We start from the raw sequence: 20599 nt of genomic DNA on the forward strand, positions 1-20599 counted from the left end.
GAAGTTAGTAGTGTAAACCAGGTTATTAGCAGTATTTACTATTCCTCTCCACATTGTTATTTATGGTGTATTGGACTGGCACATCTCCAGACTGACTAAACTATAAAATCTCACATTGTTAAGAAATGATAAAGCTTTGTACTCTAATGTTAACAATACAGAGTTAAAAAGATTGGATTTAGATAAATGTTCTCACATTTTAATATATAAACACCTAAAGATTATATTGATAAAAAGTTGATTTACATCACAGCAGCTGCATTTAATGAACAATGGATTACCCTCTCCATAGTAAAAGAACAGAATTTGGGAATGTTTACTCTTCCAGTTTTTAAAGCATAGTCAATGTCACTTGCTGTGAAGGATAACTAATGATATCATGCCATGAATTAGGTTGATGCACAGCCATCTCTCATTTTGTGATTCAAGAGCAGTCATTTTTAATTGCTGATCTTGAAGTTCCTTGCCTCCATAAGCCTGACTCCAGTGAAAAATAACACTTTCCTCTAAACTATGTCAAAGCTTTTGAAAATCATTAATCGAGTTTAAATGTCTTATACTGCCACAACTGCATTTTTTCTTAAACACCCAACACAACTTTTCTGATTAAATGAACTATGTGTCTAAAGTAAACTTCAAATGTGGCTAGACCTGATTATATTACAGTAAGAAGTCTTACAACACCAGGTTAAAATCCAACAGGTTTGTTTCGAATCACTAGCCTTCGGAGCACTGAGGCAGGAGCAGTGCTCCGAAAGCTAGTGATTCGAAACAAACCTGTTGGACTTTAACCTGGTGTTGTAAGACTTCTTACTGTGTTCACCCCAGTCCAACGCCGGCATCTCTACATCATGATTATATTACATTTAAGAACATTGGCGCAATATTATCATTCATAACTGGTGCTTTTAAGCAGATTATACATACTGAACTACTACTTTATTTATATTGTATGTTTCACATTACAAAATGTTCCTTTTGAGATTTTAAAGCAGCTGTACAAATGCAAGTAAGTGCTGCTGTTATTGTCCAGGCAATGATAAGTCAGTGAACACAATTTCAGTCATCCATTGTAATATGTGCTAATATCAAAATCTATTTAAAAAGTTATACTTCTACACAGATTTGATTCAAAGGAAGTTTAAAAATTGGGGCTTTTCAAGCACATCATTCTTAAAATATTGCTTACAAATCTTTGCCCAGTAATGAGAACTTTGATCCAGTAGGTCACTGAACTCCTACAGGAGTTCCTTAATAAATGGTAAATTCTGTTATTCACATGGGGCAAGTTCCATGTCTTCTCAGCCTGTCTATCAAAAAGGTACAGCAGCAGAATCACAGCTTAGTTTTCTTCCAAAATTAATGCACCATCCTGCATTTTCTACATTCTCGGACTACAATACCATTTTATTTCTCCAAATAATTCTTCAGGAGCATGTTGTCCTCTGAAATCGTATTTTCAAATTCTAAAAATGGTTTGCTATATTTTTAGTGGAATATGCATATACACAAAAGTAACATATTTCAGAATCTGATTTTTTTAACTATTCAAAATACAATAAAGGTTATTTATACAGTGGCTCATTACATATTGACCTTGGTCCCAAACCTCTGACAATCTTCTTCTTCAGCCAGCCTCTAGTGATTCATAACAAAGTCCAAAACCAACTTATTCAATTTCCCTTCATTTCCTGTAGCTAATTAAATGACCACATAGCCACACTGGTGCTCCTCGTGCCGCCAATTCTAAACGTTAGCTACAATTCCCACCACCATTGTTAGATTATATAAATGTATCAATAGCAAAATAAGTGTAACAAAATAAGTCACTCATCCTAATATGAATAAACCAAGTTCTGAAACGCAATCTTAAAAACTGAAATGAGTTAAACAGAAAGGTAAGTAAATCAGGAGGTAGTGATTGAGTTTTAAAAGCGTGAAGAGGAAAGGCCCCAGAAAGATTTAAGTTAAAGCAGTAGACAATGTGATATTATAATCAATATATTAAAACTCTTGGGCAGGATTCTCCGTTTCTGAGATTAAGTATTGAGGCCAATGCAAAATCCGTGGACTTTTACAACTGAAAAAACGGCGCCGCACCTGGACCGATTCCGCTACCATTGAGGGGCTAGCCTTGTGGAACACAATCGATTCCAATGAAAAACGGTGCGGGATTCGCCGGGTCCGTGATCGACAGTTGGGAGGCTGAAAAGCTGCAGCCACAGAAACACATTACACTCCCCACACACACTTATCCCAGCCAACAAGATGGCACTGGTTGAGCTGGAGTGCCCCCATACAGCTGATGGGTCGGCTGGGGCCAGAGGGCACCCAGGGAGGCGCCCTGGGGAGACACCTATATGACCCATGGCACTAGGTTCAAAGTAGGCTGTTAGCGGTGTGCGCAGCTGCATGGTTGCCTTGCCGGCTGCGACAGTGGTGTTCCATGCCTGTCCATCCCACAGCTCACCTCCTGGCCACCCCCCACTTGTCCCCCAGCACTGGCAGAAGGCCCCCCGGCCAGCGGCACAACTGTCAGCAAAGTATGGCGATGTTGGACAACCTCCGTACCCCCTCTCTCTCCCTCAGCCACGCCGTTTTCACGATTTTTAAAAGCACAAGTGAACCATGCCATCGGGAACTCAGCCCATTGGAGGTGGAGAATCGCAGAGGCCCTGGAGAATACTGGATCGGGCCCCTTAATGATATGCAAATGGTATCTACTGTACCTGCGTTCTGGAACGCATTGACGCTGCTGTCAACGTGCTAGAGCATTGTCATTTGACACCGCGATTTCGGCGTCGGATCAGATTCTCCGCCCAACCACCTTTTCCGATTTCGGCATCGGCTAACGGAGAATCCCGTCCCTTATTTTACTTGCAGTTGTCAACATTTTCTATTATAAATTCCCATATCCATACTTTTAAGGCAAACATCCTACCGAAACATGTCATGCTGTAATTACATCCTGACAGTTGATATGTGTTGCAAAATTCCCACTGGCGCAAGTATGTAATTACAGAATGTTAAGCTTACATCAATAACTTCCCGAAAGTGGATACAGAAAATTAAAAGAAAAATATTAAAGCAAGGACAAAATGAACGGCTTTAAAAAATTGTTTGAATTATGCAGTAAACCTTGGTCCAATTATCACCTGTTCTCTAAAATGGATTAACTGCAGTAGATTTTGATTCCCCTTGCTCAGTGTGTAGGTGATTGACGTGTTTTTAAGAAAAACTTTATAAATTAAAAGAATTAGTATTTCTGTATAATTGTATGATGTGACTGAATTTGTTAGGAAAAAGAGTGGATGAGAAAATGAAAAAAGACAAGTCAGAAACCCGATGGAGTCACTAATTCCATCTCCATCATAATAAGATAATTTGGCTTCAGAAAAGCTGTGACCAAAAGAATGTATGTCACACTACGTTTCCACCTAAAGCTAAGATATATAAATTGAGCGTTATACTTTTTAATAGAAAGAGTTAATTTGTAATTTCTCGAGTGTTACACTAATATATTTACATTGTCTGTTTCTCAATTTCCCAATCTATAACAGTACAATTACAATTTTGGTCAGTAAAGTTTTGGCAATTCAACAAGTTGTAGTTTGGACTCCAACTCTAAAATGCACTTGAGCAGACGTTTTTTTCGAAGTTAACTTTTAGGGAAAACCAAGATCCACATAGCAAGCAATAAATTTGCCAGTGCCCAAAACAATATTAGGACACCAGAAAAAAACCCTCAATAATTTGGTCAATTTAATTTCTGGAAATTATTCATTAACCAAAATATTTTTTAAATGTGCATGCAAAGCACTTAGTCAATTCAGAATGTTCAACCAAATAAAAAGCTTCAGGGTAAATCTACAATAGTTGAACTGGAATCTACCTAATCAGATGATCTTACCAAATGAGTATCATTTTGGATCTACTCCAAATTTAGACAACGTGGGCTACTTATATACTGCCATCTTTGCTCCTTCTCTGCGAATTTCATTTCTGAGCTTAATACCGACATTCAAAAAGTTTCACAAAAACAATTAATTGAAACAATCAGACAGAGTGCAGCAAGAAAGCTGAATGCAAGCTTGGAGTTTGAACTGGTTCTTACTCTACTACATGGAAAGGAGCTAGCTGTTTGGTGAGAATCTGGTAAGTGGGCAAGTTCCACTCTATCTCTAAGGTTTAAAACAGTATACAACTTGGTGGTGAAGTTAATAAAGTATACAGAAAGCACCAAGAGTAAGTAAATAATTTAACTAAGTAATTGTTTAAAACAATTTTAAAAATAAGATGGCAGGGCAGGTGATGTGTCAAGGCTGCAGCATGTGGGAGCTCCTGGATGCCAATGTGATCCAGGGAAAACAGGTCTGCATGAAGTGTTTTTGGCTTGAAGAACTTTGGGGATTCCTTTAGTTAGGGGGGCCCTTTAGTTAGGAGGTCTCTGGGGGGTGTCTCCCTATTTAGGGGGTCTCTATGGCGTTTCCTTTAGTTAACGGGTCCTGGGGGGTCTCCCTTTGGTTTCTTTGGTAAGGAAGTTCCTGAGGAATCCCTATGGGAGGGTCACTGCGGCGGTGGAGGGTTAGTTAGAAGGTCTCTATGAGGGGGGCCTTTTGTTAGGGGGTCCCTTTGGGGGGGGGGGGGGGGGCCTTTAGTTATGGGGTCTCTGGAGGTCCCTTTAGATAAGGCCTCTGGTAGGGTCTCCCTATTTGCAGGCGGGGGGAAAAAGAGGTGGCCATCCGTAAGACTTCGCTATCGGGCCGCCTGCTCAAGACGGCAGCCAGATAGCAGTATTCTCTCGGGAATCCCTCGTATGCAAATTTATGCATGGTGAGGATATTGAATTGCTTCGTGATTAATGTTGCCAGGGTTAAGGGATGAGGGGAGGCAGAAACGGGATGGGGTGAACATTCTCATGAATGTGCTGAGCAGTGTCAAGATGGAGGTGAAAATTGTTGTGATTGCTGCTTTGTTTTGACACTCTGGCTGATCTACTTAAGAGTTACGCTGCTTAGTGGGCTTTACACCTGCTGTGAAAAGTTTGAACTATATCTGTGTAAAACCCAGCCTAAGTATAGGGCAAACAGCCCAAGTCTGCTTGGTTCTGGCCATCTGATCTTATTGCTGTAGGAAATGGTGCTGCGATCTGGCATGGTAAAACCAGTAATCAGAAGTTTAAACTTCCCCCATATGTACTGCACATGTGTGCTTGTCAGGGCTTCCTCTAAGTTTCAAGGAGTATCAGCAGTTAAGTCATTCGTAACTTCCATCCCAGAAGATTCAGGGCAATATTTTGGATTTACTACTTATCTGGTAGAACTCACCCCAAATTCGTCTTCGTTCTGTAGTAGCCGTGAACGTAACAAATGTTTCTTCAGCAAGGGTTCCACCAGTGTCAGATAAATCATATAAACCAGCAGTAAGCCCAGAATAGACAAATAAATTATGATCGTTACCTGTAGACAGGAAATGGAAAGAAAGCGAACAATATCTTTACATATTTTAGCTATTAACACGAAAATATCAGTTCCTGAATGCTGGGAAATAAACCTGACCAGCAAATACAAGAACTGTCCACTGTTGCCTCTCTCCTGAACTTTTTCAGCTCACCCGTATGAAGCTCTGCTGTTACCTTAGGAAAGGATTTAAAGAGAATCATTATGATGCCTCTTGTCGCAATAATCAATAGGTAGAAACAATCTTGATGTAGTAGGATGAGCGCATGAATGCCTGTGCAGCAAATTCTCCCAGTACAAGTAGTAATGATATGAGGGCTCAGAGCAGTACACTTCAGGCACAAAATAGATTCATGCAATTAACATGTAATTAATCCACATGTGTTTTTTCCGTTGCAAGCAGTATGTGTTTGCCTCAGCAGAGGCCCCAGTTGTAATGTAAGCACAACTGCAATACTTAAATCTAGCCAATACCTCTTAAATTCTGGTTGAAGTAAATCATAGAAACCATAGAATCTCTACAGCGCAGAAGGAGGACATTCGGTCCATCGAGTCTACACTGATCCTCTGAAAGAGCACCCTACCCAGGCCCCCAACCTATCCACCTAACTCACACATCCCTGGACACCAACGGGCAACTTAGCACATCTTTGGACTTGTGGAATAGTGAAATAGTGGAATAGTGAAACTGGCTACAGAAGAAAGAGTGAATAGGAAGAACGCCAAATTAAGGTGCAACAGGGCAGTTAGAAAGTTCAGCCAGACGGATATCTGAGGTTGCTCAATACATCTTGGGGAAGGATTCGGCAGCAGAGTGGTTGTCTGTCCACAGGAGTGGTGTAAAGGTATTGGGACCAGATAGTTGATTGTCAAGCAAGGAGTTTAGCATCGAAGATTTGAATGCAGTGCTGCAAGACGTTCATTGGCATCACATTGATCAAGGTCAGTGAATTTATCTTCAAATTATTTTTTCCACCAACAGCACCACTAACCTTACACACTGCTCAGTGCATCCTATTCCCATCATTAGGCTACCAACAGTCACTATAAATCACAATTGATGTATAACATACATTGTGTCATCTCAACCTCACACATTTAGTTGCACATCCACATTTCACAGCTTGCATACCTGCTAACTAATCAACTGACAGCTACACTTCCCAAATGCATTGCATCACACTCACTAACACACTTGTCTCTCACCAGAAATTGATACATGGGCAGCACAGTGGTTAGCACCGCTGCCTCACAGCGGGGGCCCAAGGACTGAACCCTGGGGCACCCCACTAGTTACAACTTGCCACCTAGAAAAAGACCAATTTATCCCGACTCTCTTGTCTCCTGTCCGTCAGCCAGTCTTCTATCCAAGTTAATAAATTATCCCTAATCCAATGTGATTTCACCTTGTGAATTAATCTTCTGTGCGGTACCTTATCAAATGCCTTCCGGAAGTCCAGATACACTACATTTACAGGATCCCCATTATCCACTTTGCTTGTAACATCTTTGAAGAACTCAAGCAAGTTAGTCAAACATGATTTACCCTTCATAAAACCACGTTGACTCTGATGGAAAGCGCTTTGGCTTTCCAAATGTCCTGATATTACATCCTTGATGATTTATTCTAACAATTTTCCAACAACAGATGTTAAACTAACTGGTCTGTAATTTCCCACATTCTGCCTCCCTCCCTTTTTGAATAAGGGCATTACATTAGCATTTTTCCAATCCACTGGAACATTTCCATGTCCATGGAATTTTGGAATATTATAATCAATGGATCCACTATCTCTCCTGCCACTTCCTTTAACACCCTAGGATGTACGCCACCAGGCCCTGGGGATTTGTCTGCCCTCGATCCCAGGAATTTGTTTAGTACTGTTTCCCTATTGATGCTGATTGTTCCAAATTCCACCCTTTCTATTACCTCTGAATTGCCCATTCCTTTAGGAGTGGTACTAGTGTCCTCCACCATGAAAACTGAGGCAAAGTATTCATTTAGCATCTCCACCATTTCTGTGTTCCCCACTATTAACTCAACAGTTTCATCTTCCAAGGGGCCACCATTCACCTTAGGTACTCTCTTCCCTTTTAAGTACCTGTAGAAGCTTTTGCTATCTTTTTTGATATTCTGTGCTGTTCATTTTAAGATAAGAGTCCATGGTGTTAGGGGCAAGGTACTGGCATGGATAGAGGATTAGTTGACTGGCAGAAGGCAGAGAGTGGGGTTAAAGGAGTCTTTTTCAGGATGGCAGCCAGTGACTAGTGGTGTTCTGCAGGGACCACAACTATTCCCATATACATTAACGATCTGAAAGGAGGAACTGAGAACATTATTGCTAAGTCTGCAGATGATACAAAGACATGTAGAGGAACAGGTAGTGTTGAGGAAGTGGGGAGGCTGCAGAAGGACCTGGGCAGGCTAGGAGAGTGGGCAAATAAGTGGCGGATGAAATACAAGTGGAAAAGTGTGAGGTTATGCACTTTGGTAGGAAGAATCGAGGCATAGACTATTTTCTAAATGGGGAAAGGCTTTGGAAATCTGAAGCACAAAGGGACTTATGAGTCCTAGTTTAGGATTCTCTTCAGGTTAACATGCAGGTTCAGTTAGCAGTTGGGAAGGCAAATGCAATGTTAGCATTAATTTTGAGGGGGCTAGAATACAAGAGCAGGGATGTACTGCTGAGGCTGTATAAGGCTCTGGTCAGACCCTATTTGGAATATTGTGAGCAGTTTTGGGCCCCGTGTCTAAGGTAGGCTGTGCTGGCCTTGGAAGGTGTCCAGAGGAGGTTCACAAGAACAATCCTGGGAATAAAGGGTTTGTCATATGAGGAGCGGTCCAAAGGAGGTCCACAAGAATGATCCTGGGAATGAAGTGCTTGTCATATGAGGAGCAGTTGAGGACTCTGGGTCTTACTCAATGGGGTTTAGAAGGATGAGGGGAGATCATATTAAAACTTGCAGAATACGGAGAGGCCTAGATAGAGTGGACGTGGAGATGTTTTCACTAGTAGGAGGGACTAGAATCTAAGGGCACAGCCTCAGACTGAAGGGACTATCCTTTAAAACAGAGATGAGGAGGAATTTCTATAGCCAGAGGGTGGTGAATCTGTGGAGCTCAGAAGTCGCCACAGAGGTCACTGAGTGTCTTTAAAACACATAGATCATAGAATCCCTACAATGCAGAAGGAGGCCATACGGCCCATTGAGTCTGCACCGACCCTCTGAAAGAGCACCCTACCAAGGCCCAATCCACACCCTATCCCTGTAACCCCATTTAGGGGCGATTTAGCATAGCCAAACCACCTAACCGGCATATCTTTCGACTGTGGGAGGAAACCGGAGCACCCGGAGGAAACCCATGAATACACGGGAAGAATGTACAAACTCCACACAGTTACCCAAGATCGGAATCGAACCAAGGTCCCTGGCGCTGTGACGCAGCGGTGCTAACCACTGTTCCAAGGCAGGACGGTAGTACCGTGGTTAGCACAGTTGCTTCACAGCTCCAGAGTCCCAAGTTTGCTCCGGGCTTGGGTCATTGTTTTGCACATTCTCCCCGTGTGTGCGTGGGTTTCCTCCAGGTGCTCAGCTTTCCTCCCACAGTCCAAAGATCTGCAGGTTAGGTGGATTGGCAACGATAAATTGCCCTTAGTGTCCAAAAGGGTTCGGTGGTGTTACTGGGTTACAGGGATAGGGTGGAGTCATGGGCTTAAGTGGGGTGCTCTTTCCAAGGGGCAGTGCAGACTCGATGGGCCAAACGGCCTCCTTCCGCACTGTAAAATTCTATGATCTAAAAAAAAATGTTATAAGAACTAGAAGCAGAAGTAGGCCATCTGGCCCCTCGAGCCTGCTCCACCATTCAATGAGATCATGGCTGATCTTTTGTGGACTCAGCTCCACTTTCCGGCCCGAACACCATAACCCCTAATCCCTTTATTCTTCAAAAAACTATCTATCTTTATCTTAAAAACATTTAATGAAGGAGCCTCTACTGCTTCACTGGGCAAGGAATTCCATAGATTCACAACCTTTTGGGTGAAGAAGTTCCTCCTAAACTCAGTCCTAAATCTACTTCCCCTTATTTTGAGGCTATGCCCCCTAGTTCTGCTTTCACCCGCCAGTGGAAACAACCTGCCCGCATCTATCCTATCTATTCCCTTCATAATTTTATATGTTTCTATAAGATCCCCCCTCATCCTTCTAAATTCCAACAAGTACAGTCCCAGTCTACTCAACCTCTCTTCGTAATCCAACCCCTTCAGCTCTGGGATTAACCTAGTGAATCTCCTCTGCACACCCTCCAGTGCCAGTACGTCCTTTCTCAAGTAAGGAGACCAAAACTGAACACAATACTCCAAGTGTGGCCTCACTAACAACCTATACAATTGCAGCATAACCTCCCTAGTCTTAAATTCCATCCCTCTAGCAATGAAGGACAAAATTCCATTTGCCTTCTTGATCACCTGTAAACCAACTTTTTGCGACTCATGCACTAGCACACCCAGGTCTCTCTGTACAGCCGCATGTTTTAATATTTTATCATTTAAATAATAATCCCTTTTGCTGTTATTCCTACCAAAATGGATAACCTCACATTTGTCAACATTGTATTCCATCTGCCAGACCTTAGCCCATTCACTTAACCTATCCAAATCCCTCTGCAGACTTCCAGTATCCTCTGCACTTTTTGCTTTACCACTTATCTTAGTGCCGTCTGCAAACTTGGACACATTGCCCTTGGTCCCCAACTCCAAATCATTTATGTTAATAATCGCTTATTGTCACAAGTAGGCTTCATTGAAGTTACTGTGAAAAGCCCCTAGTCGCCACATTCCGCGCCTGTTCGGGGAGGCTGTTACGGGAATTGAACCCGCGCTGCTGGCATTGTTCTGCATTACAAGCCAGCTGTTTAGCCCACTGTGCTAAGCCAGCCCCTTATAATAGGTTCTTGATTAATAAGGGGATCGGAGGTTACGGGGTGAAGGCAGGAGAATGCGCATGAGAAACGTATTAGCGGAACAGATTCGATGGGCAGAATGGCCTAATTCTGCTCCTATATTTATGGTCTTAAGAACCTCCTTAGTGAAGTGGAAATGTCTAACATATTGTTTCTTGCTAAGGTTGAGAAAGAAGAAATGCTCCCCGAACACTCTGGATAGATAATCTTCCCCACCTTTCTCCACTTGTTATACTTTGTATTACCTCTTGCTCATTTTTCTTATTATGCTGTCGTCTAAGGCGTTGCAAGCGACAACCCATTCCTGGGATAAAGCAGCCAGTGCAGAATCCATGAAATCAGGACAAACTCCTTCAGCACGTGTCACACTTCTGCCTGCAGACTTCAGCAACTTTAATCAACACTGGAAACCACTAAACAGTTTGACAACCACAACAAGAGCCCGTTAATATCAATCAGCAGCTAAGTAGAAGTAGTTGCCGATCTGTTCAAAAGCACTGATGGGAATGGGCGTTACTTTTCTGGTTGAACACATGTTTAACTGTGCGAGGTTAAAAGGAATTAGCTGGAGCCTAAATGTCTGCACGCTATTTTGGAGGCAAAACAGCACTCGTTGCACTGGAAAACAGGGTGCTACAGAATTAAATTTTAGGTTTTCATCTTTATATCATCATGAAGTAGATGCATTACTGGGGATATGATTTTCAAAATAATTTTAAACTGCCGGCTATCTTTGCCATTATTCTGTAACAGGAATTAAACAAAAACTGTTTTCCAATAAAACTTCAAAGTGCATCATATGATTCGGCCAGTGTCAGCAGAAACATAGGCAAGGACCGTATATTAATGGCTTATTATTAGTGCTAAATCAATTGCAGTAGGATAACATGAGGTATTTGAATTACACCAATAAGAAAATAAATATTTTTCTATTCATAATCAGACAATTCAATATATTTTTCTTTTAATAAAGGGAAGTAAACTTCTTTGATTAAATTTAAAAGAATACCTTAATTGTAGCTGTGCTTCTTTCTTCATATTTGCATTCACATCTCAAGCAGTATGCTTCAACATCTTGTCCAGCAACTGGCATGGGATCAACAACATGTAGACAGTCACTGAAAAAGACAAGATTTCAATTGCTGTCAAGGTGCTATAAACTTCAATTTGCCCTACTTGCATTTAGTTCAGAGGAATATACTATGTGATGTTAACCAGATATTTTCTAATTGTGCCAGTAGAAGGAATTATAACCACATGTACTACTAAAATAATTAAAAAACACAACTACCATAGTGTTATTCAGAACTTTATCAGTTGAAATACAAAATGCTTAAGATCATTTCAGCGGGTTCATAATTTAAAGGGAGTAATTTTCTATGTTCTTTCCGAACTGTAACTAGAAGTAATAACTTTTGATCCTGACAAGATTCCAGCAATAGTACTGAAGATTTGTGTTGCAGAACTTGCTGTACCCCTAGACAAGGTGTTCCTGTACAGCTGCAAAACTGACATCTATCTGGCGATGTGGGAAATTGCCCGGGCATGTCCTGTCCATGAAAAGCAGACCAGATTTAACCCATCAAATTGCTGGCCCATTAGTCTACTCTTGATCATCAGCAAAGTGATGGAAGGGATTGTCAGGGGTTGTCGACAATGCTATCAAGCAGCACTTGCTCAGCAATAACTTATGCACCAACACTCAGTTTGGGTTCTGCCAGGGTTCTCGGTCCCTGGCCCCGTAGCAGCTTTGGTCCAAACATGGACAGAGCTGAACTAAGGGGGGGGGGGGGGGGGGGAGGGGGGAAGAGAGTGAGACTGACTGCCCTTGATCTCAAAGCAGCATTTGTCTGAGTGTGGAATCAAGGAGCCCCAGCAAAAACCAAAGTCAATGGGATTCAGGATGAAAGCTCTCCACTAGTTGGAGTCATACCTGGGACAAAGGAAGATGGTTGCAGTTGTTGGAGGTCCATCATCTAAACTCCAGAACATTACTGCAGGAATTCCTCAGGATAGAACATAGAACATAGAACATTACAGCGCAGTACAGGCCCTTCGGCCCTCGATGTTGCGCCGACCTGTGAAACCACTCTAAAGCCCATCTACACTATTCCCTTATCGTCCATATGTCTATCCAATGAATGCCCTTAGTGTTGGTGAGTCCACTATTGTTGCAGGCAGGGCATTCCACGCCCTTACTACTCTCTGAGTAAAGAACCTACCTCTGACATCTGTCTAATATCTATCTCCCCTCAATTTAAAGGTATGTCCCCTTGTGCTAGACATCACCATCCGAGGAAAAAGGCTCTCACTGTCCACCCTATCCAATCCTCTGATCATCTTGTATGCCTCAATTAAGTCACCTCTTAACCTTCTTCTCTCTGACGAAAACAGCCTCAAGTCCCTCAGCCTTTCCTCATAAGATCTTCCCTCCATACCAGGCAACATTCTGGTAAATCTCCTCTGCACCCTTTCCAATGCTTCCACATCCTTCCTATAATGCAGCGACCAGAATTGCACGCAATACTCCAAATGCGACCGCACCAAAGTTTTGTACAGCTGCAACATGACCTCATGGCTCCGAAACCCAATCCCTCTACCAATAAAAGCTAACACACCATACGCCTTCTTAACAACCCTCTCAACCTGGGTGGCAACTATCAGGGGTCTATGTACACGGACACTGAGATCTCTCTGCTCATCCACACTGCCAAGAATCTTACCATTAGCCCAGTACTCTGTCTTCCTGGTATTCCTTCCAAAATGAATCACCTCACACTTTTCTGCATTAAACTCCATTTGCCACCTCTCAGCCCAGCGCTGCAGCTTATCTATGTCCCTCTGTAACTTGTAACATCCTTCTGCACTGTCCACAACTCCACTGACTTTAGTGTCATCTGCAAATTTACTCACCCATCCTTCTACGCCCTCCTCCAGGTCATTTATAAAAATGACAAACAGCAGTGGCCCCAAAACAGATCCTTGTGGTACTCCAGTCTGAACATTTCCCATCAACCACCACCCTTTGTCTTCTTCCAGCTAGCCAATTTCTGATCCAAACTGCTAAATGACCCTGAATCCCATGCCTCCGTATTTTCTGCAGTAGCCTACCGTGGGGAACCTTATCAAACGCTTTACTGAAATCCATATACACCACATCAACTGCTTTACCCTCATCCACCTGTTTGGTCACCTTCTCAAAGAACTCAATAAGGTTTGTGAGGCACGACCTACCCGTCACAAAACCGTGTTGACTCTCTAATCAAATTATTCCTTTCCTGATTATTATACATCCTATCTCTTATAAACCTTTCCAAGATTTTGCCCACAACAGAAGTAAGGCTCACTGGTCTATAGTTACCGGGGTTGTCTCTACTCCCCTTCTTGAACAAGGGGACAACATTTGCTATCCTCCAGTCTTCTGGCACTATTCCTGTAGACAAAGATGACTTAAAGATCAAAGCCAAAGGCTCAGCAATTTCCTCCATAGCTTCCCAGAGAAACCTAGAATAAATCCCATCCGGCCCAGGGGACGTATCTATTTTCACACTTTCCAGAATTGCTAACACCTGAAATGAAATGAAATGAGAATCGCTTATTGTCACAAGTAGGCTTCAAATGAAGTTACTGTGAAAAGCCCCTAGTCGCCACATTCCGGCACCTGTTCGGGGAGGCTGTTACAGGAATTGAACCGTGCTGCTGGCCTGCCTTGGTCTGCTTTCAAAGCCAGCTATTTAGCCCTGTGCTAAACAGCCCCTCCTCCTTATGAACCACGAGCCCTTTTAGTCTAGTAGCCTGAATCTCAGTATTCTCCTCGACAACATTGTCTTTTTCCTGTGTGAAAACTGACGAAAAATATTCATTTAGCACCTCTCCTGTCTCCTCGGACTCCAAGCACAACTTCCCGCTACTGTCCTTGACTGGCCCTACTCTTACCCCAGTCATTTGTTTATTCCTGACATATCTATAGAAAGCTTTAGGGTTATCCTTGATCCTACCTGCCAAAGACTTCTCATGTCTCCTCCTGGCTCTTCTTAGCTCTTTCTTTAGGTCCTTCCTAGCTAACTTGTAACTCTCGAGCGTCCTAACTGAACCTTCATGTCTCATCTTTACATAAGCCTCCTTCTTCCTCTTGACAAGTGTTTCGACTGCTTTAGTAAACCACGGTTCCCTTGCTTGACCACTTCCTCCCTGCCAGACAGGTACATACTTATCAAGGACACGCAGTAGCTGTTCCTTGAACAAGCTCCACATTTCCATTGTGCCCATCCCATGCAGTTTTCCTCTCCATCCGATGCATCTTAAGTCTTGCCTCATCGCATCATAATTGCCTTTCCCCCAGATATAACTCTTGCCCTGCGGTATATACCTATCCCTTTCCATCACTAAAGTAAACGCAATGGGATTGTGGCCACTATCACCAAAGTGCTCACCTACCTCCAAATCTAACACCTGTCCTGGTTCATTACCCAGTACCAAATCCAATATGGCCTCGCCTCTCGTTGGTCTTATCTACATGTGTCAGGAAATCCTCCTGCACACATTGGACAAAAACAGACCCATCGAACTATAGCGTTTCCAGTCAATATTTGGAAAGTTAAAGTCCCCCATAACAACTACCCTGTTGCTTTCGCTCCTATCCAGAATCATCTTTAGTCGTGGATGTTGTCTAGCTTCCTGGGTGTTGATGGAGCTGCTTTGTCCTGGATGAGGCCCAACTATCTTCAGCTGCTCTTTTGGCAGCACCTTCCAAACCGGTGACCTCTGCAACCTCAAATGACAGGGGCATGGGAACACCACCATCTGCAGGTTCCCCTCCAAGCCACACACCATCCTGACTTGTAACAACATTTCTGTTCCTTTACTGTCACTGGATCAAAATCCTGGAACACCCCCCCTCCTAACAGCCCCCTACCCAACATGGACTGAGCGGTTCAAGAAGATGGCTCACCACCACCTTCTTGAGGGCAATTAATGGTGTGCAATAAATGGCTAGCCATGCCCACATCCCGTGGACAAGTTTTTTAAAAAGATAGAACAAATTTTCCCGAGGTACTTCACAGAAGTTTTATCAATGAAATTTAGAATTATTAGGACAGCTAACCAAAATACTTTGTTGAAGAGAAGAGTGAGAAGTAGAGAGACAGTGAGGTATAGGGAGGAGAATTCCAAGCTTAGAGCCAAAACAGCTTTTGAGTGATAAAACTCCTGTGAAATACTTGCTTGGAAAGTTTTTCTGTGTTAAAAAGCACCATATAAATGCAAGTGTTTTGAGAATGGCTTCAGAATGAGAGAATTCTGTTGTGGAAAAATTAGAGAAGCTTGAGCTGCTCTCTTTCGAGAAAAGATAAAGAGGAAATCTGATAAAGATGCTGAAAATCTGCAGATTGGTAAAAGGGTTGAGAACGAGAGGACACGAATTTAAGCTCATTGGTAAAAGAACCAGAGGCAACATGAGAGAAAATGATTTTTTAAACCATAGTGAGTAGTTAAGAACGGGAAGTGGGAGCACTACATTGATGAAGACAGAACGTGATGAGGAACAAGTGTTAACAAGGAAATTTGGTGCGGATGGGATATCTCTGTTAAGTTTTTCTCAAGCTAGAATTCAGATTAACAGTCAGATTCTAACCTAGAACATTAAAACAAGACAGTTAAAAAGCCTAGTTTAACAGAAAATGTAATGGCAGTTATCTGTCAATCAATTGAAAGTGGTTGCCTGAAAGTTGATTCTTATAACTGGCAGCTGACTTAGCAGCTGCAACTGGCGTCTGAGTCATCAAGCTTCTATAAAAGCAAACAGGTTTTGTGACTGCAAACTGTGGGGATGATGAGGCCCCAGTGCCATGAGAAACAAGTGCCAACTTGGGAATTTAGTACAGGTGGAAATTCAATAGAGGGGGAAGGAGGTGCTACTTTTTAATCAGATTCCATTATCTGGTGAGTATTCAAAGCCATTAATTAGGTGATTAGATAGTTGATTGGTGGGTGATGTTTAAAATCATATCCCTCTAAAGGGCGGGAGAAGTTTAGATCAGTTCTGGGGTATACACGAATTGCATTAAATTTACAGTTTAATTACCCAATATAACTGCAGATAACTACAGTTGAGTAATATTTCTAAATTTGAAACTTAATTACTTAAATATAACACAATAAAGATGGAAGGGCAGATAATATATTACAGCTGTAGCTAGCTGGTGAATACTTGTGTGATCCATAGAAAACACACCTGAAGTGTCTGCACCTTGAGGAACTTTGACTCAGAATTTATGAACTGGAATCTGAGCCTGGGACGCTGTGATGTGTCAAGGATGGGGCAAGTTACTTTTATTCCAATAGGCTGTCACACACCTTGGGTTAAGTTTTTTAAAATTCATTCATGGGATAAGGGCATTGCTGGCTGGGCCAGCATTATTGCCCATCCATAATTGCCCTTGAGTTTGTGAGGTCAATTCCTAGGCATTTAAAAGTCAATCACATTGCTGTGGATCTAAAGAGTCACATGTTGGCCAGACCAGGTAAGGACTGAAGATTTTCTTCCCGAAAGGTAATCAATGAACCAGATGGGTTATTACAACAATTGACAATGGTTTCATGGTTATCATTAGACTTAATTCCAGATTTTTATTGACTTCACCATTTGCTATGATGGGATTTGAACCTGGGATCCCAGCCTGGGTCTATGGATTACTACTAGCCCAGGAACAATGTCACTATGCCACTGCCTCCCCTAAAAGTACTTCTAATTTTGTTTGGGAGAGGAGGGTGTGACTGCATGTGAGGCAGGTATGGGGACCCAGAAGGTAGCAATGGAGAAAGGAGCCTCAATTTCTGCAATTGTTCAACAGGTTCAAAGTTCTTGCAGTTTGTGTGGATGGGAGTAGGGATGTGGATTGGATAAACAAACCAAACATGGCACTGTGGTGCAAGGATCTATCCAAGTGGGGGAAGTGAAAAGGAATGCATTTGTAATTGGTGCTAGCATAGTACTGACAATCCATATGAATGACTTGGATGAAGGGAAAGAGTGTATTGTAGCCAAAGTTTCTGATGATACAAGATAGCTAGGAATGCAAGTTGTTCGAGGGATACAGGGTGTCTGCAAAAGGATATGAAGGGGTTAAGTGAGTGGGTTAAAATTAGCAGATGGTGTATAATGTGGGAAAATGTACAGTTCTTCACTTTGGCAGGAAGAACAGAAAAGCAGAATATTATTTAAATGGAGAGAGAATGCTGAAGTATAAAAGGATCTGAATGTCCTTGTACATGAATCACAAAGTTAACATGAAGGTACAACAACAAATTAGGCAGGAATATTGGCCTTTATTCCAATTGGGATGGAGTACAAAAGTAGGGAAGTCTTGTTTTGTTACAGCTGTACAGAGCATTGGTGAGACCACATCTGGAGTACTGCGTATAGCTTTGGTCTTTTTACTTAAAGTATATACTTGCATTGGAAGCAATTCAGAGAAGGTTCACTCGTTTTTTAAAAATTTTAGATATCCAATTTATTTTTTTTCCAATTAAGGGGCAATTTAATGTGGCTAATCCACCTACCCTGCACATATTTGGGTTGTGGGGGTGAGACCCATATAGACACTGGGAGACACGTGCAAACTCCAAACGGATAGTGACCTGGAGCTGGGATTGAACCCGAATCCTCGGTGCCTTGAGGCTTACCACTGCCACCATGCCGCCCTTAAGGTTCACTGGGTTAGGAGGGGTTATTGGGTTACGGGATAGGGTGGAAGTGAGGGCTTAAATGAGTCGGTGCAGACTCGATGGGCTGAATGGTAGCATGGTAGCACAAGTGGATAGCACTGTGGCTTCACAGCACCAGGGTCCCAGGTTCGATTTCCAGCTGGGTCACTGTCTGTGTGGGATTCCTCCGTGTGCTCCGGTTTCCTCCCAATGTCCAAAGACGTGCAAGTTGGGTGGATTGGCCATGATAAATTGCCCTTGGTGACCAAAAAGGTTAGGAGAGGTTATTGGGTTACGGGTATAGGGTGGAGGTGAGGGCTTAAGTGGGTCGGTAGACTCGATGGGCTGGATGGCCTCCTTCTGCACTGTATGTTCTATGGGTTGTTTCCTGTGATGAAGGGATTATTTTATGAGGAACGGTTGCATGACATTGGAATTTGGAAGAATAAGAGGTGATCTTTTACAGAAAAGTATAAGATTCTGGGGTGGGCTTGATAGGATAGATGCTGGGAGGATGTGGGACACCATTCAAAATTAAAGGTTTCCCCTTGAAGATGAGGTGAAATTTGTTCTCTCAGAGTCGATAGTCTTTGGAATACTCTTCCACAGTCAGCTCTGGAGGCTGAATATATTCAAGGCTCAGTTAAACAGATTTCTGATCAACAAGGGAGTCTAGGATTCCTGGGGACAGGCAGGAAAGTAGAGTTAAAGCCAAAATCAGATCAGCTATAATCTTTTAGAATGATAGACCAGGTTTGATGGGCTGAATGCCTTACTCCTGCTTCTATTTCTCAGACCTTATGGAATCCACTGTCTGAGAGTGCAGTGGAGGTATTGCACGGTAGCACAGTGGTTAGCACTGTTGCTTCACAGGACCAGGGTCCCAAGTTCGATTCCCAGCTTGGGTCACTGTCTGTGCGGAGTCTGCACGTTCTCCTCGTGTCTGTTTCCTCCGGTGTGGGTTTCCTTCGGTGCTCCAGATGGCTAATATGTAAAGTGGAAACATAGGACTAGGACTAGGCTATTTAGCCCCTCAAGCCTGTTCTATTATTCAATGTGATCACAGCTGATCTGTGTCCTAGCTCCAATCACTCATTGGCTCCATAAACCTTAAATGTTTGTTTGCAAAAATCTATCGATCTCAGATTTGAAACTAATTGAATTAAGATCTACCACTTTCTGTGAGTGTTTGACACTTCTGTCACCCTTTATCTGAACAAGTATTTTTAACTTCTGTCCTGAGTGGACTGGCAGGTGAAGGACAACATTGAACTGTGGAGATGGGGTGTGGAGAGGAATGTGGTCTCTTTTGTCCTGTTACTGTTGGTAATTCTTGTATTTTTTCGGTTTGGTAGGTGGTTGGGAAACTCTTCTCCTCCCAAGATGTTTCGAGGCGATGAAGGGTGAATGTACCTTTTTTTTGACAGTTGGTTTTCTTTTGCTTTTCTTCAGTTGTTTATTGTTGCACTGTTACGAGGTGAGTGAGTGGGGGGTAGGAGGAGGTGGCGCCTTGGGCGGGGGCTGCCAGCCTAGCTGGCCGGGTAAGTGGTTGCTGGCGGAGGTGGTGGACTCGTAATATTCGGCGAACGTGGTCATGGACCACGCGCCGCATTGGGTGAACTTGCGAGTGGATCGAGGGAGGGGTTCAGCTCCTGCAGTGGAGGTCGGATATGGGATTGCTCGCGGAGGAGGAGGAGATCACATTAAATAATAGAACAGGCTTGATGGGCTAAAGCCTACTCCTATTCCTATGTTTCCACTTTACACATTAGCCATCTGGAGCACCGAAGGAAACCCACACCGGAGGAAACAGCGGGTGAGGGCCCCCATCTGGGGCGGCATGTGGAGGTAAACGATACAGGTGAGGTCTAGCGCGGCGGTGTTCAGGGAGGAGTTTGTATCAATTCGCGCCCACAGGGAGAAGAAGGAGCGGGCAGAGATGTTAAGGTTTGTGGACGAGATTATGCAGGTGGACAGAAGGTACGTGGGGCCCCTGGAGGTGGGATAGTTGAAAGAGAGGCAGAAGCTCCAAATGAAGTTTGAGTTGGTATCCACAAGAAAGGCAGTTGCGGAGGGGCAGTGTATTAGTAAGGGGAGAAAGTTAGCAGGATGCTGGTCTACCAGCTCGGGTAGCAGGAGGCAGCAACGGAGATTAGCAGGGTGAAGGACGGCAAGGATAGAGTGGTACTGGATCCAGTAGGAGTGAATGGGGTGTGGGGAGTGAGGAGGCTTTATGGATCGGAACCCTCGGACGAGGGGGAGGGAATGTGTTTTTTTTTGGATGGGCTGGTAGAGGGGCTGGAAGGGCCCATTGGATTGGTGGAGGTGCTGGAGGGTATGGGCCAATGCAGGCAGGGATGACCCCAGGTCCGGACGGTTTCCCAGTAGAGTTTTTTATCAAAAGTTTTTGGGTGACCTGGGGTCCCTGCTGGTGAGGGCATTTAATGAGGCAAAGGAGAAGGGTGAGCCCCCC

At 43.2% G+C, this 20599-nt stretch overlaps 1 protein-coding gene across 1 annotated transcript in view; it reads right to left on the reverse strand.

Annotated features, from left to right (window-relative positions):
• tmem9b (TMEM9 domain family, member B) overlaps positions 1 to 20599 on the reverse strand; it is a 99959-nt gene that overhangs the window by 37451 nt on the left and 41909 nt on the right. Inside the window, exons 3-4 of the mRNA XM_072466492.1 lie at positions 11432 to 11540; positions 5328 to 5459 (exon numbers count right to left, since the gene is read on the reverse strand). Coding sequence (XP_072322593.1) covers positions 5328 to 5459; positions 11432 to 11540 — 241 coding nt within the window. The remainder of the gene's footprint in view (positions 1 to 5327; positions 5460 to 11431; positions 11541 to 20599) is intronic.

Source organism: Scyliorhinus torazame, chromosome 10, assembly GCF_047496885.1.
Source record: "Scyliorhinus torazame isolate Kashiwa2021f chromosome 10, sScyTor2.1, whole genome shotgun sequence".
Classification (NCBI taxonomy): Eukaryota; Metazoa; Chordata; class Chondrichthyes; order Carcharhiniformes; family Scyliorhinidae; genus Scyliorhinus; species Scyliorhinus torazame.